Below are 13,705 nucleotides of genomic sequence, written 5' to 3' on the forward strand. Positions count from 1 at the left end.
TTTCTTAAATATATACATGCATGAGTATTTATATATACAGTACACACACATATATTATGTACACAAAACTTTTATTTTGAATGCGATTAATCATGATTATTCATTGTCCAGCACATTTTTTTAAATACTTAATTTATATATAATAATTTCCTATATATATATATATATATATATATATATATATATATATATATATATATATATATATTTATATATATAACTGTATATATTTATATATAGATGCCATATTTTATTTATTTATATAATTAATACATTACAATTGGATTACATATACAGTATGTGTGAATTTCTTTATAGAATTTATATACAATTTTTATTATTTTTGCTAGTGAATCACAAATGCTAAGTTACTACAAAGAATTGGTTTAAAACACATTACATTTCCACACATTAGTTTTTATTATTTTATTAAATAATTATTTTCTGCCATTTGAAGTTTATATTTCTCTATATAATTAAACAATACAACTTCTTATAATATATTTGTTGTTTTATTATAAATTATGCACTTATTTATATTATATAAAGAAGTTAAATTAAATTAAAATATCAGCAGTTTTGATAACTTAGGTTTCTATTTGCGTTTTATTTTTCATATATTATGTACTGTAAATTATATAATACAATTCCCTTATATATTACTGTATATATTTATAAATAAATATATATAACATCTTTTACTTATAGTTTATATAATTTATACATTAAATTTTGATTACATATATATGTGGTTGAATTTCTTTATAGAATTTATATACAATTTTCATTATATTTATGCTATTTGCCTTTCACAAATGCTAAGTTATTACAAAAAAAGAATTCAAAGTAATGATTTGAATTGGGAATTATTTAAAGAAATTAAATTAAAATTTCAGTCATTTTGATAACCTTTGGCATTTTAAAGTGTATGTTTATATTTAATTTATTATATATTTTTATGTACTCTTTTAATTTATATAATATAATATTCTCACATATAACTGTATATAATTATATATATATATATATATATATATATATATATATATATATATAATATTACATTTTGATTTCATATGTGTGTGAGTGTGTGAATTTCTTTATAGAATTTCTATACACTTTTATTATATTTATATTATTTGCCAGTGCCTAAACATCTGCTTTAATATAGCTGAAAAATTGTGAATACACAAAAAGTTACATAGAATCTGTTAGAAGTGATTTTTTTCATTGCAGGAGTTATCCTGTATATTCTGCTGGTGGGGTATCCTCCATTTTGGGATGAAGACCAGCACAAACTCTACCAACAGATCAAAGCCGGGGCTTATGACGTGAGTCCCTTTGCGATTTCAATCATACAATACAACTTGTCGAGTCAATGTATAATGGTGTTTCCATGTTTCCTGTAGTTCCCCTCACCAGAGTGGGACACGGTGACCCCTGAAGCCAAAAACCTCATCAATCAGATGTTGACCATCAATCCAGCCAAGAGAATCACGGCCCAGGAGGCTCTGAAACACCCGTGGGTCTGCGTGAGTATTGCCAGCCACCGACCAGCACAAAATACCAACACACACCAGATTTCATACACTTAGAGTGGTGTGAAAAAGTGTTGGCCCCCTTCCTGATTTTTATTTTTTTGCATGTTTGTCACACTTTAATGTTTCAGATCATCCAACTAATTTAAATATTAATCAAAGATAACACAAGTAAACACAACATGTAGTTTTTGAATGAAGTTTTTTATTATGAAGGGAAAACAAATCCAAACCCACATGGCCCTGTGTGAAAAAGTGTTTGCCCCCTAAACTTAATAACTGGTTGAGTCACCCTTAGCAGCAACAACTGCAATCAAGCGTTTGCAATAACTTGCAATGAGTCTGTTACAGCGCTGTGCAGGAATTTTGGCCTACTCGTCTTGGCAGAATTGTTGTAATTCAGCCACATTGGAGGGTTTTCGAGCATGAACCGCCTTTTTAAGGTCATGCCACAGCATCTCAATAGGATTCAGGTCAGGACTTTGACTAGGCCACTCCAAAGTCTTCATTTTGTTTTTCTTCAGCCATTCAGAGGTGGGTTTGCTGGTGTGTTTTGGATCATTGTCCTGCTGCAGAATCCAAGTTCGCTTCAGCTTGAGATCACGAACAGATGGCCAGACATTGTCCTTCAGGATTTTTTGGTAGACAGCAGAATTCATGGCTCCATTTATCACAGCAAGTCTTCCAGGTCCAGAAGCAGCAAAACAGCCCCAGACCATCACACTACCACCACCAGATTTTACTGTTGGTATGATGTTCTTTTTCTGAAATGCTGTGTTACTTTTACGCCAGATGTAATGGGACACACACCTTCCAAAGAGTTTAACTTTTGTCTCGTCAGTCCACAGAGTATTTTCCCAAAAGTCTTGGGGATCATCAAGATGTGTTCTGGCAAAACTGAGACGAGCCTTTATGTTCTTTTTGCTCAGCAGCGGTTTTTGTCTTGGAACTCTGCCATGCTGGCCATTTTTGCCCAGTCTCTTTCTTATGGTGGAGTCATGAACACTGACCTTAACTGAGGCAAGAGAGGCCTGCAGTTCTTTAGATGCTGTGGGGTTTGGGCATTTGTGACCTCTTGGATGAGTCGTCGCTGCGCTCTTGGGGTAATTTTGGTTGGCCGGTCACTCCTGGGAAGGTTCACCACTGTTCCATGTTTTCGTCATTTGTGGATAATGGCTCTCACTGTGGTTCGCTGGAGTCCCAAAGCTTTAGAAATGGCTTTATAACCTTTTCCAGACGGATAAATCTCAATTTCTTTCTTTCTCATTTGTTCCTGAATTTCTTTGGATCTCAACATGACGTTCTTGCAACGTGATCTCAACATAAAAACTGCATGTTGTGTTTAATTGTGTTATTTTTGATTAATATTTAAATTTGTTTGATGATCTGAAACATTAAAGTGTGACAAACATGCAAAACAATTAAAAATCATTAAGTGGGCAACATTTTTTCACACCACTGTATAGTCAAAACGAAAGGACGATGTGATATATTTCAAGATGAAACTGAATATTCAAAAGGTCCTTATTGGCCCAATTACTTTAAAAATATCCATTAAGAATATGTAAATGGGATCAGTTTTAGTTTCATATTGACTCAAAACTATATGCAAAACAGTTTGAATCAATAATTGATTCCTCTGTTTCCTGCAGCAACGTTCCACTGTGGCGTCCATGATGCACAGACAGGAAACAGTCGAGTGCCTGAAGAAGTTCAACGCGAGAAGGAAACTCAAGGTCTGCTGATGTCTCTTTTAAGAGTCATTATACCTGCAGCTGGATGCATTTCATCTGTATTTTATCTGAAACCCATCGCTTGATGCCTCTGTTCACGTTACAATCTTTTTCTTACGTATAGGGTGCGATATTGACCACCATGCTGGTGTCACGCAATTTCTCTGGTAAGTTCACATCAAACTTGTTGCATAGACATTGTGTCCTGAAAGACAAATCAAAGACATGTACAATTACTCGACCAACCCGTACTGCGTTAGCTGAGCTGTTTGACTTCTTGAGTAGAGGAATCAAAACCATGAATCATTAAATGAATCAGACTTATTTTCTAAAAGCATTAACACAAACTCTTAACAGTGATATTTTAGTGTTATTTATATACTTTTATAGAATGAATATTTTGAATTAGTAATTTGTTTTTTGAGTTTTTATTTTTTATTTTATTCATTTAAAATGAAATGTAATTAATTTTAGTTTTATATTTTACTAATTCTGTAGTTTTAGTTCCTTTTTTGTTTTTGTATTTTAATTTGCCATTATCTTTTTGTTCTAAATTGTAGTATTAATTTTGTTTTGTAGCTTTAACACTTAAATTTGAAAATTTTTTCATTTTGAAAAAATAAAAATTTAAAAATAAATTTTTTGTTTATATTTTAGTATTTTTATGATGTGCTTTTGTAGTTTTAGTCACTAGTGTATAAATATATATATATATATATATCAAATAATTTCTAATTATTTAAAATTTTTGTCTTTTAGTAAAACTTTAGTACTTAAGTTCAACTTTTTTATTTCAGGTAGTTGCCAAGGCGTTTAAAATTTTCAATTAAGTTTTTGTAGTTTAAGCTTTATTAAATGAATCAAACATTAATTAACATTAATTTAAAAATTTTTGTGATGTTAATAGTAGTTTTAATGTTTTTTTTTAACTTCAGTACTTCAGTTTAAACAACTTTTATTGTATTTTTTATTTCATTTTTTAATTTTTTTTCAATTGCTAGTTTTTGTTTTTAATATTTTTTTGTCTTTCTATTTAACTTTAATTTTTGTCAATTTTTATTTAACTTTTAGTGTTAGTAACTTTTTGTAACTTCAGTACTTTAATTTAAACTTCTTTTTATTTCAGTTAGTTGAAATGTAATTAATTCATTTTTAGTTTATATAGTAATTTTGTGATGTGTTTTTGTAACCTAGATTTAGTTACTAGTTTTTGTTTTTTAATATATTGTTTGTATTTCTGTTAAGCTTCAGTTTATTTTTATTTTGACAATTTTTAGTTTAGTTTTTTGTAACTTCAGTACTTCAGTTTAAACTTTATTTCAAATAGTTCAGTTAGTTGAAATTAATTAAATTAATTCATTTTTGGTTTATATTTTAGTTATTTTATGATGTGCTTTTGTAGTTTTAGTTACTAGTTTTAATTTATATGTATGTATATCTTGATTTTAGTGTTAGTAATTTTTTCTAACTTTAGTACTTCAATTAAGCCTTTTTTATTTTAATTAGTTGCCAAGGCATTTATGATTTGCAATCAAGTTTTTGAAGTTTAATCTTTCTAATATTTTAATACTTTTTTTGACATTTTAATATTTTTTATTTTATATTTTATATTTAGCTTTATTTCAATTACTGAAAACGATTTAAACAGTTTTAGTTTTAGTTCAACGCTGACTCTTAGAGGAATAGTAATAAAAATTATGATCATGTGCTCACCGTCATTTGATACCAAACTTAATAGGACTCTTTACCTTCCATATAATCCAAATGAACTAGCAGCTCCAATGATTACAAAACATATTAAAATTTGTCTAAACAACTTGTGTGTTATATTGCAAGTCTTCTGAATCCAAATGATAGCTTTGTGTAAGAGTAAATACTTTTTTCCCCTCATATTGATTCAAAAGACTTGGAATTTAGCGCACATTTAATTGCTTTTTGTCATTTTTAAAGCTAAAAAAAATGGTCACAATTCATTTTATTGCATAAAATAAGAGCAGCCTTTAACATTCTGTCTAATATCTTTTGTGTTCGATGGAGGAAAATAATTCATACAGTTGAGGGTGAGCAAATGATGACCGAGTTATAATTTTTGGGTGAACTGTCCCTTTAAATGATCTCAAAGCTAAATACTCATGCTATTAATAAATCCTCCTTTATGCTTTGAAGCATCAGACACTTCAATACAAAAAGGAAATCTCACAGCTAAGGGAACGATGCGCTAGTTCTTACCCAACTATTCGTTTTCGAGAGCAGCTGGACGTTCAAAGTTGACAGATTGATTCAAAGACGAGCGATTCTATAGGAAGTGTGTGGCGTTTGTGAGCAGCGGGCCGCGTACGACGTGTCTGGAGGGAAAGAGAATTCTGGATGTTTGTGGCCGTGCCAAACGCCACGTGTGAGAACTGGCGTTTATAATAACATGTGATTTATTTCTGCTGTAATGAAGCATCTGCTCTCTCACATCGCCACACACGCTCTCGCTCGCTCGCACTTCAACAGCAGGCTGGTGGGCGGAAGCAACAGTGTTCCTGTTTGAGGAGTGTTTTAGATGCTCTCTCTCTCTCCTTTTCTTGCTCTCTCCATCCGTGGCTCGTCAGCCGTCCTCTCTCTGCTCTCATTACTGTAATTACCTCATCCCGCGGGGTGACTCAGTGGTAGAGGAGGCGTGGGAGTGTCCGAGCGTCACTCCACGCGCTTGCCCTCAGATGTCATTCCTTTATTTTTTATTCGGCCTCTGTTCACTCTCTTTTTTTTAAAAGAGATGTATTATTTTTTTCTTTTGAAGTTCTGTTATATTTTAATCAAAATTGCTTGCAGCTTAAATGCTAATGTAATTTTTCATGACTATTTAATACCCTCTTTAACAATGCCCCATGCAAGTTTAAGAATAAGTATTGATGTGTAAACGTGATTTGTTATTATAATAATTTATTTAATTAATATTGATTATAATTATTTATTTTAAAAAGTCTGCCTGCGTAGAAAACATTTATTGGAGAATTACTATGATTGGTTAAAATAAATTAAAATGTTATAATATTTATAATATTGTAATATATTATTTTATAATATTATAATTTATAATATAATAGTTTTTATTTACATACTCTTATTTTTTATATTTGTATTAAATATTTATATATTATATATTTTGTATATTTATATTAAAGAAATCTATAAATATATATTATCTAAATATATATTAATTGTATTATATTAAATTATTTTATTTTATACAATATTACATAAATACACGGAAAAACTATATATATATCTGAATTGGTAAAACATTTTTAGTAGAGAAATTGTGTTTTAAATTAAAATATTTTATAATATTATCATTTATAATATTATAGTTTTTATATTGATTTACATATTTGATTAAATAATATATTAAATATTTTATATATTTATATTAAAGTAAAGAAATATATATATATATATATATATATTAAATTATATTATTTTATACAGTATTAAAGAAAATATATACACTGAAAAATATATATTTATCTGCATTTATAGAAAATATTTAGGAGAGAAATAATTGATTGAAAAAAATGTGGATTACATTTTAAATTAAAATGTTATAATATTATTTTATAATATAGTTTTTATATTTATTTAAATACTTTCTTTTTTTAGTTATATTTTGTATTGTTTTTATATTTTATTATATAATATAAAATATTTTTTATATTTATAGAAAAGAAAAGAAATATAAATATATTATCTAAATATATATTAATTAAATTAAATTATATTATATTATATTATATTATTTTATACATTATTAAATAAAATATGTACACTAAAAAACTATATATGACAGCCTTCGTAGAAAATATTTAGGAGAGAAATAATTATGATTGAAAAGAAATGTTGATTGCCTTTTAAATAAAAATGTCATAATATTATTTTGTAATATTATAGTTTTTATATTTATTTAAATACTTTCTTTTTTTGTTATTTTATAATAATTTTATTTGTATTTTATAATAACATTTTATATATTTATATAAGCAAAAAGAAATATAAATATATTATCTAAATATATATTCATTATATTATATTAAATTATATTATTTTATTTTTTTCAATATTAAGTAAAATATATATACACTGAAAAACTATGTCTGCCATCGTAGAAAATATTTAGGACAGAAATAATAATGATTGAAAAGAAATGTGGATTGCCTTTTAAATTAAAATATTATAGTATTATTTTATAATATAGTAATTTATAATATAGTTTTTATATTTATTTACATACTTTCATTTTTAGGTATATTTTATATTGTTTTTATATTTTATTAAATAATGTATAACTATTTTATATATTTATTTAAAAGTAAAGAAATATGTAAATATATTATCTAAATATATATAAATTATATAATATTAAATTATATGATTTTATACATTATTAAAGTGAAAAACTGTCCGCCTTCGTAGAAAATATTTAGTAGAGAAATAATTAGGATTAAAAAAAATGTAGATTGCCTTAAAATAAATAATTATTTTTAATTAATTAATTATAATAATATTATTGAAAAATTTATTGTATAATATATAAAATATTATATATTTATATCAAAGAAAATAAATATATAAATATATTATCTAAATATATCTTATATTAATTATATGATGTTATAATATACTATTTTTTACATTATTAAATAAAATATATACACTAAAAAATTATATGTCCGCCTTCGTAGAAAATATTTAGTAGAGAAATAATTAATTAAAAAAGTGGATTGCCTTTTAAATTTAAATATTACAATATTTTAATATTTATAATGTTTTTATCATATTTCAGAATGTTACCATTTATAATAGGTTTTAAATGTATTTACATACTTTCATTTTTAGTTAAGATTTATATTGTTTTTATATTTCTATTTTATTATATAATATTGAAAAATTGTATATATTTATATAAAAGAAACGATATAAAAATCTATATTATATAAATCTATATTAATTACATTATATTATTTTATACATTAATAAATAAAATATAGGCTATACGCTCAAAAACTATGCATGTGAGGTGTAAATTGAATATTATATTTTTGCTTTCTACTATGAAATAGCCAAGTCACACATAAACATTCGTTAAGAGGGTTATTATTAATTTAGTACCTACCCTGATGAATACAACTCATTAGACTGATTCAAACCATTAACTCAAAGTGTCTTCTTGACTGAATCATAAAAAGAACCAGTTCATAAGAGTCATTTGTTCATGATTCAGATTATATTGTTTGTGCTGTATGTTTGTTTGAATAGAGTAAATGTTGTTTTTTTGGATTCAGAAGGACAAGTACATTAATGTTTTCTAACAAATAGCCCCTTTAATATCTAATGAGAGCTTTTTTCCTCTGTTTAGGTATTTTCTGTCACTTATTCTATCACTTTTTCCCTCTGTATTTCTGCTGCCTTCTCACAACGCCGAAACTCCAACCCCCAAATAAATGCTTTGCTCTGTTTTGCCATAGCGTAGATTGGCGCTGGCGAAAAATGGCGCATTCCCCGCTGATAGGAGAGAGTGGCTCCCCGAGGAGCGCTTGACAAGAAAATTAGCCTTTTCTTTATTCCAGAGTGACAGGGGAAACCTTATTATATGATTACGCCACCTACTGTAATAGACTCTCTGGTTGCAGACAGCGGCTTGTGATTCCAGCTAATTCTCTCCATGCTAACAGACTGCTCTATCCTTTGGTTTCTCTCTTGATGTCTACAGCAGTGGTTCTCAACTGGTGGGCCAAGACCAAAAATTGCATCTAATGTAAAAGTCTGTACGTTTGCGGTATTTTGGTGTAAAGTTAGAATTTGACCGGTTGACAAATTAGTCAACATGGATATGTTGTCTCACCTACTCTGAGTTTCAGAGTACGTTTAGAGTTGACAAAAATAACCGAACCAAACCCAGTTTAGTTTGATCGGTTTATTATAAACATTCTTTGTCAACTTCAGAGTTTATGATTTACTCTAGAGTTTGTACACCTGAAAGTGTGAGATCATTTTTTCTGCTAAAAATTAAGAGTGAATAAATATAAACACATTTATAAGGCGGAGAAAAACATCACATCTGTCAAAGGCATTTGCTTCAGTACTGGTCATTTTTTGTGTAAGTTTAGGTCATGGAACTACTGATTCAATGGTTTAGATCCGTAAAATTTAATTCAGTTTACTTCAGTTCGATTTTAGTGTCAATTCAGTTCATTAAACTACTGATGACATTGTTTAGTTTAGTTAAATTCAATTCATTTTACTTCAGTTTGGCTTAGTTCAGTGAAGTTCTGTTCAGTTTTGTCTGTTTAGTTCAATAAACTGATGCTAAATGTCATTTTCATTTTAGTGTAATTTCATTTCATTACACTGCTGATGATATTTATCAGTTCAGTTCACGAAGAGCTTAAAAGAAAACGTAAATTTATAAGTTTTAAAGTTGTATATATATGCTAAAATCTGTATATGTGTTTAGAGTAAAAGTTGAATGTTAAAATAGACCTGCTTATGTATAATGCATTAAGGATATAATATATAATTAATATAAAATATATATTAACAGTTGAGGTCAAAAGTTTGCAGTCCCCTTTCAGAATATGCAAAATGTTATTTATTTTCCCAAAATAAGAGGGATCATACAAAATGTTGTTTATTTAGTATTAACTTGCATAAGATATTTCACATAAAAGACCTTTACATAAAAGTTTACATCCCCTTGATTCTTAAAACCTGTTATTACCTGAATGATCCACAGCTGTGTTTTTTGTTTAGTGATAGTTGTTCATGAGTCTCTTGTTTGTCCTGAACAGTTAAACCACTTGCTGTTCTTCAGAAAAGTCCTTCAGGTCCCACAAATGATTTGGTTTTTCAGCATTTTTGTGTATTTGAACCCTTTCCATCAATGACTGTATGATTTTTAGATCCATCTTTTCACACTGAGGACAACTGAGGGAGTCATATGCAGCTATTACAGAAGGTTCAAACACTCACTGATGCTCCAGAAGGAAAAACGATGCATTAAGAGCTGGGGTTGAAAACTTTTGAACAGAATGTAGATGTGTACATTTTTCAAATTTTACCTAAATATCATGTTTTTTTCATTTGTTACTGCCCTTCAGAGGCTACAGAAGATAGTTACATGTTTCAGACAAAACAAGTTTACCCTTGTTCTTCAAATTCAAAAAGTTTACACCCCTGGCTTTTAATGCATAGTTTTTTTTTCTTCTGGAGTATCAGTGAGCGTTTGAACCTTCTGTAAGAGTTGCATATGAGTCCCTCTGTTGTCCTCAGTGTGAAAAGATGGATCAGAGATTCATACAGTCATTGTTTGAAAGGGTTAAAATAAACAAAAATGCTGCAAAGCCAAAGAATTTGTGTGATTTTTCTGAAGGACAGTGGGCAGTTTACTTGTTCAGGACAAACAAGGGACTCATGAACAACTATCACTAAACAAAAAAACACAGCTGTGGATCATTCAAGAAACAACACAGTATTAAGAATCAAGGGGAATCACAGGGTCATTTTTATAAATACAACTATTTTTTTCTCTTGTGGACTATATGTAAACATCTTTTTATGTGAAATATATTATTCAGGTCAGTACTAAATAAAACAACATGCATTTTGTATGATATGCATTATTCATGGTAGGGGTGACCAAAATCTTTCTTACTTATAGCAAAATAACTATATTGTAATCTATATAAGATTGTAACTTTATAAACCAAGTTTCTAAACAATTATTGAAGTAACCAGTCATAAAATATGAACAAATGACAAGCAACAGGACCATTACATACATTTTTGCCATTTTTGTCATGAAATACATTTGTTTGTTTACAGTGAGTTCACAGTTTTAACATTCATATTCTTTTATTTATCAAGATCTGAAGTTTTTAGTATGGGTATAAAGGTGACACAAAATTATATTCAAAATCACATTTTTAATATTAAACAAAGCTCATAATCAGGACCTGAGATTAGATTGTCATAGTTAGTATGTTGTTGTTCCAGTGGCTGTTTAGGGCAAAAACTCTGATTAACGTGGAAAAGATGCCTTTTATCGCAAATCGTGGTGTCATGTCTTATCTGGTTAGGACACAGTGTGAAACTGGCTTTATAAAATAGGCCATAGAGGTTTCCAGGACATTTCTGTTTACTTTTGTACACTAAACTTTTGATACTGTGTTGGCAAAACCAGTTGAGAACCAGTAGTCTATGGCACGATAGGCATATGTGTGTGTCTGTGTGTGTCTGGCAGTGGGCAGGCAGACCACGGCACCCGCCAGCGTCTCTGCGGCCGCCGCTGCAGCCGCCGCTGCGGCCGGTACCACCGCCGGTCTGGTGGAACAAGGTAGCCCTCGTCCCCTTACGTCTCACCCCATCCTCCATCCATCCATCCTCTCTGCTTCACGTTCTCCTTCTCATGATTCATATTCAGCATGGAGCTTGGAGCATGACACGGTTACAGCGGTCTCATGTTCAGCACTGCAGACGCCGCTGGCTGACTTTGGGAATGGCCATTAGATCCTTCATTTCTTTCACTTTTTCCTCTCTGCATCTCTCTTACAGTTTTCATAAAACCCTGTTTACACTGGCGCATGCTGCCCTGGGCAGTGAGACCAGCCATAGTTTGTAAATATCTGATCATAACTGTATCAGATTGGTTTTCTTGCAGCTGAAAATTAGAATTCGGGAGAGGAAAGTGTAATTGCAGCAGTGCATAATGCATCAAATCATGAGCAAGATTACAATAAGATTTTTTGTAATATTTTAATATTTGTATTCGGTAGTGACGCATCAAATTAGTCAAGAGGCTAATATATTTATAATGTCACAAAACATTTCTATTTCAAATAAATATTGTTCTTATTAACTTTCAATGTTGATTAATACTAAGAATTTTTTTTAGAAGCATGTCAACCTATCAGAATGATTTCTGAAGGATCATGTGACATTTAAAGGGATAGTTCACCCAAAAATGAAAATTTGATGTTTATCTGCTTACCCCCAGGGCATCCAAGATGTAGGTGACTTTGTTTCCTCAGAAAAACACAAACGAAGATTTTTAACGAAAACCGGTGCAGTCTGCCAGGCAAATAATGGATGTGGATGGGCACCAGACCTTTAAAAGTAAAAAAAAACATGCACACACAAATCCAAATTACACCCTGCGACTCGTGACGATACATTGATGTCCTAAGACACAAAACGATTGTTTTTTTGCGAGAAACTGAACAGTATTTATATAATTTTTTACCGTCCATCTGTCCTGAGCACGAGCTTAACATCCGGCTCGTTACATTTGAACGCGCACATGTAACGAGCCGGATGCTAAACTCGTGCTCATGACAGATGGACGTGGCTGTGTATCAAAGGTAAAAAATGATATAAATACTGTTCAGTTTCTCACAAAAACCGAATGTTCTTAGGACATTAATGTATCATCACGAGCCACAGGGTGTAATTTGGATTTGTCTGTGCATGTTTTTGTTTACTTTTAAAGGTTTGGTGCCCATCCGAGATAGGGCCGATTGCAGAACAGCAGAACCATACGTCACAGCAGTCACACGGCAGCAGCGCCGCGGCAGCAGGCTCAGCCGGTAGTGGGCGGAGTCTCCGTCTCAGATCGAAAGTGTGTGAAAATAATGATCAACTTATATTTTTTTGTTTTCCTTTTCTTTTTTAATGTTGTTTCTTTATAACGTGATGTATGTTATTTGAAAAAATAAGTAATAAAATAATACAAATAATTTATTAATGATAAACACCAGAAATTGCACTACTTACCTTTGTGAAGTGTTTCAAAGCTGTTAATGTTAAGTCAGTATTTAATTTAAAGTTAAAGTTTTTAATTGAAAAAAATATGTCTATACATATTTATAATATATGTGTGTGTTCGCACCTGTTTAAATTACATATGCATTTAATCGCGCCTATTTAAATTATATATACGTGTGTAACATTTTTGTTGTCTTAAAAGATAAACAGTATAAACTGAGTACAAAGCTTAAACAAAAAACAAAACAAAACCTGAGCAATAGAACGTTTTTATTTATATAGTTAAAGTATATATTTTTTATTTAATCATTTCAGTATTAACCAGTTTTTAGTACATAATACCATGTACTATACACTATACGCATCATTAACTGGATTTTCCAAAAAAAAAAAAAAAAAAATTACAAAATTAAACTAAAGTTATAGCACAGAAGGTACACATTTGACAGCAATCATAACCACACATTACTCATCTACCTTAATTAGGTTAAACCTTAAAAAATAAATCAAAACTCTTTAAACATGCAGTTAATCCTGAGGCATGTTTTGTCCACACACTCTTTAAGGAAAATGTCCATATCATCCTTAAATTCAAAGTCACTCTTTGGCCAGCAGACTCTCATCATTTGTTTC

At 29.7% G+C, this 13,705-nt stretch overlaps 1 protein-coding gene across 1 annotated transcript; it reads left to right on the forward strand.

Annotated features, from left to right (window-relative positions):
- Positions 1 to 1,236: 1,236 nt before the first annotated feature.
- Positions 1,237 to 11,818, forward strand: LOC141317222 (calcium/calmodulin-dependent protein kinase type II subunit beta-like; the record flags this gene model as incomplete). The annotated part of the gene is made up of 6 exons (XM_073832992.1): positions 1,237 to 1,331; positions 1,410 to 1,532; positions 3,191 to 3,274; positions 3,396 to 3,438; positions 11,553 to 11,645; positions 11,733 to 11,818. Coding segments are annotated over 6 exons (524 nt in total), but the record flags the coding sequence as incomplete, so codon positions are not given.
- Positions 11,819 to 13,705: the final 1,887 nt, after the last annotated feature.

This window comes from Garra rufa, unplaced genomic scaffold (genome assembly GCF_049309525.1).
Source record: "Garra rufa unplaced genomic scaffold, GarRuf1.0 hap1_unplaced_506, whole genome shotgun sequence".
NCBI classification, from domain to species: Eukaryota; Metazoa; Chordata; class Actinopteri; order Cypriniformes; family Cyprinidae; genus Garra; species Garra rufa.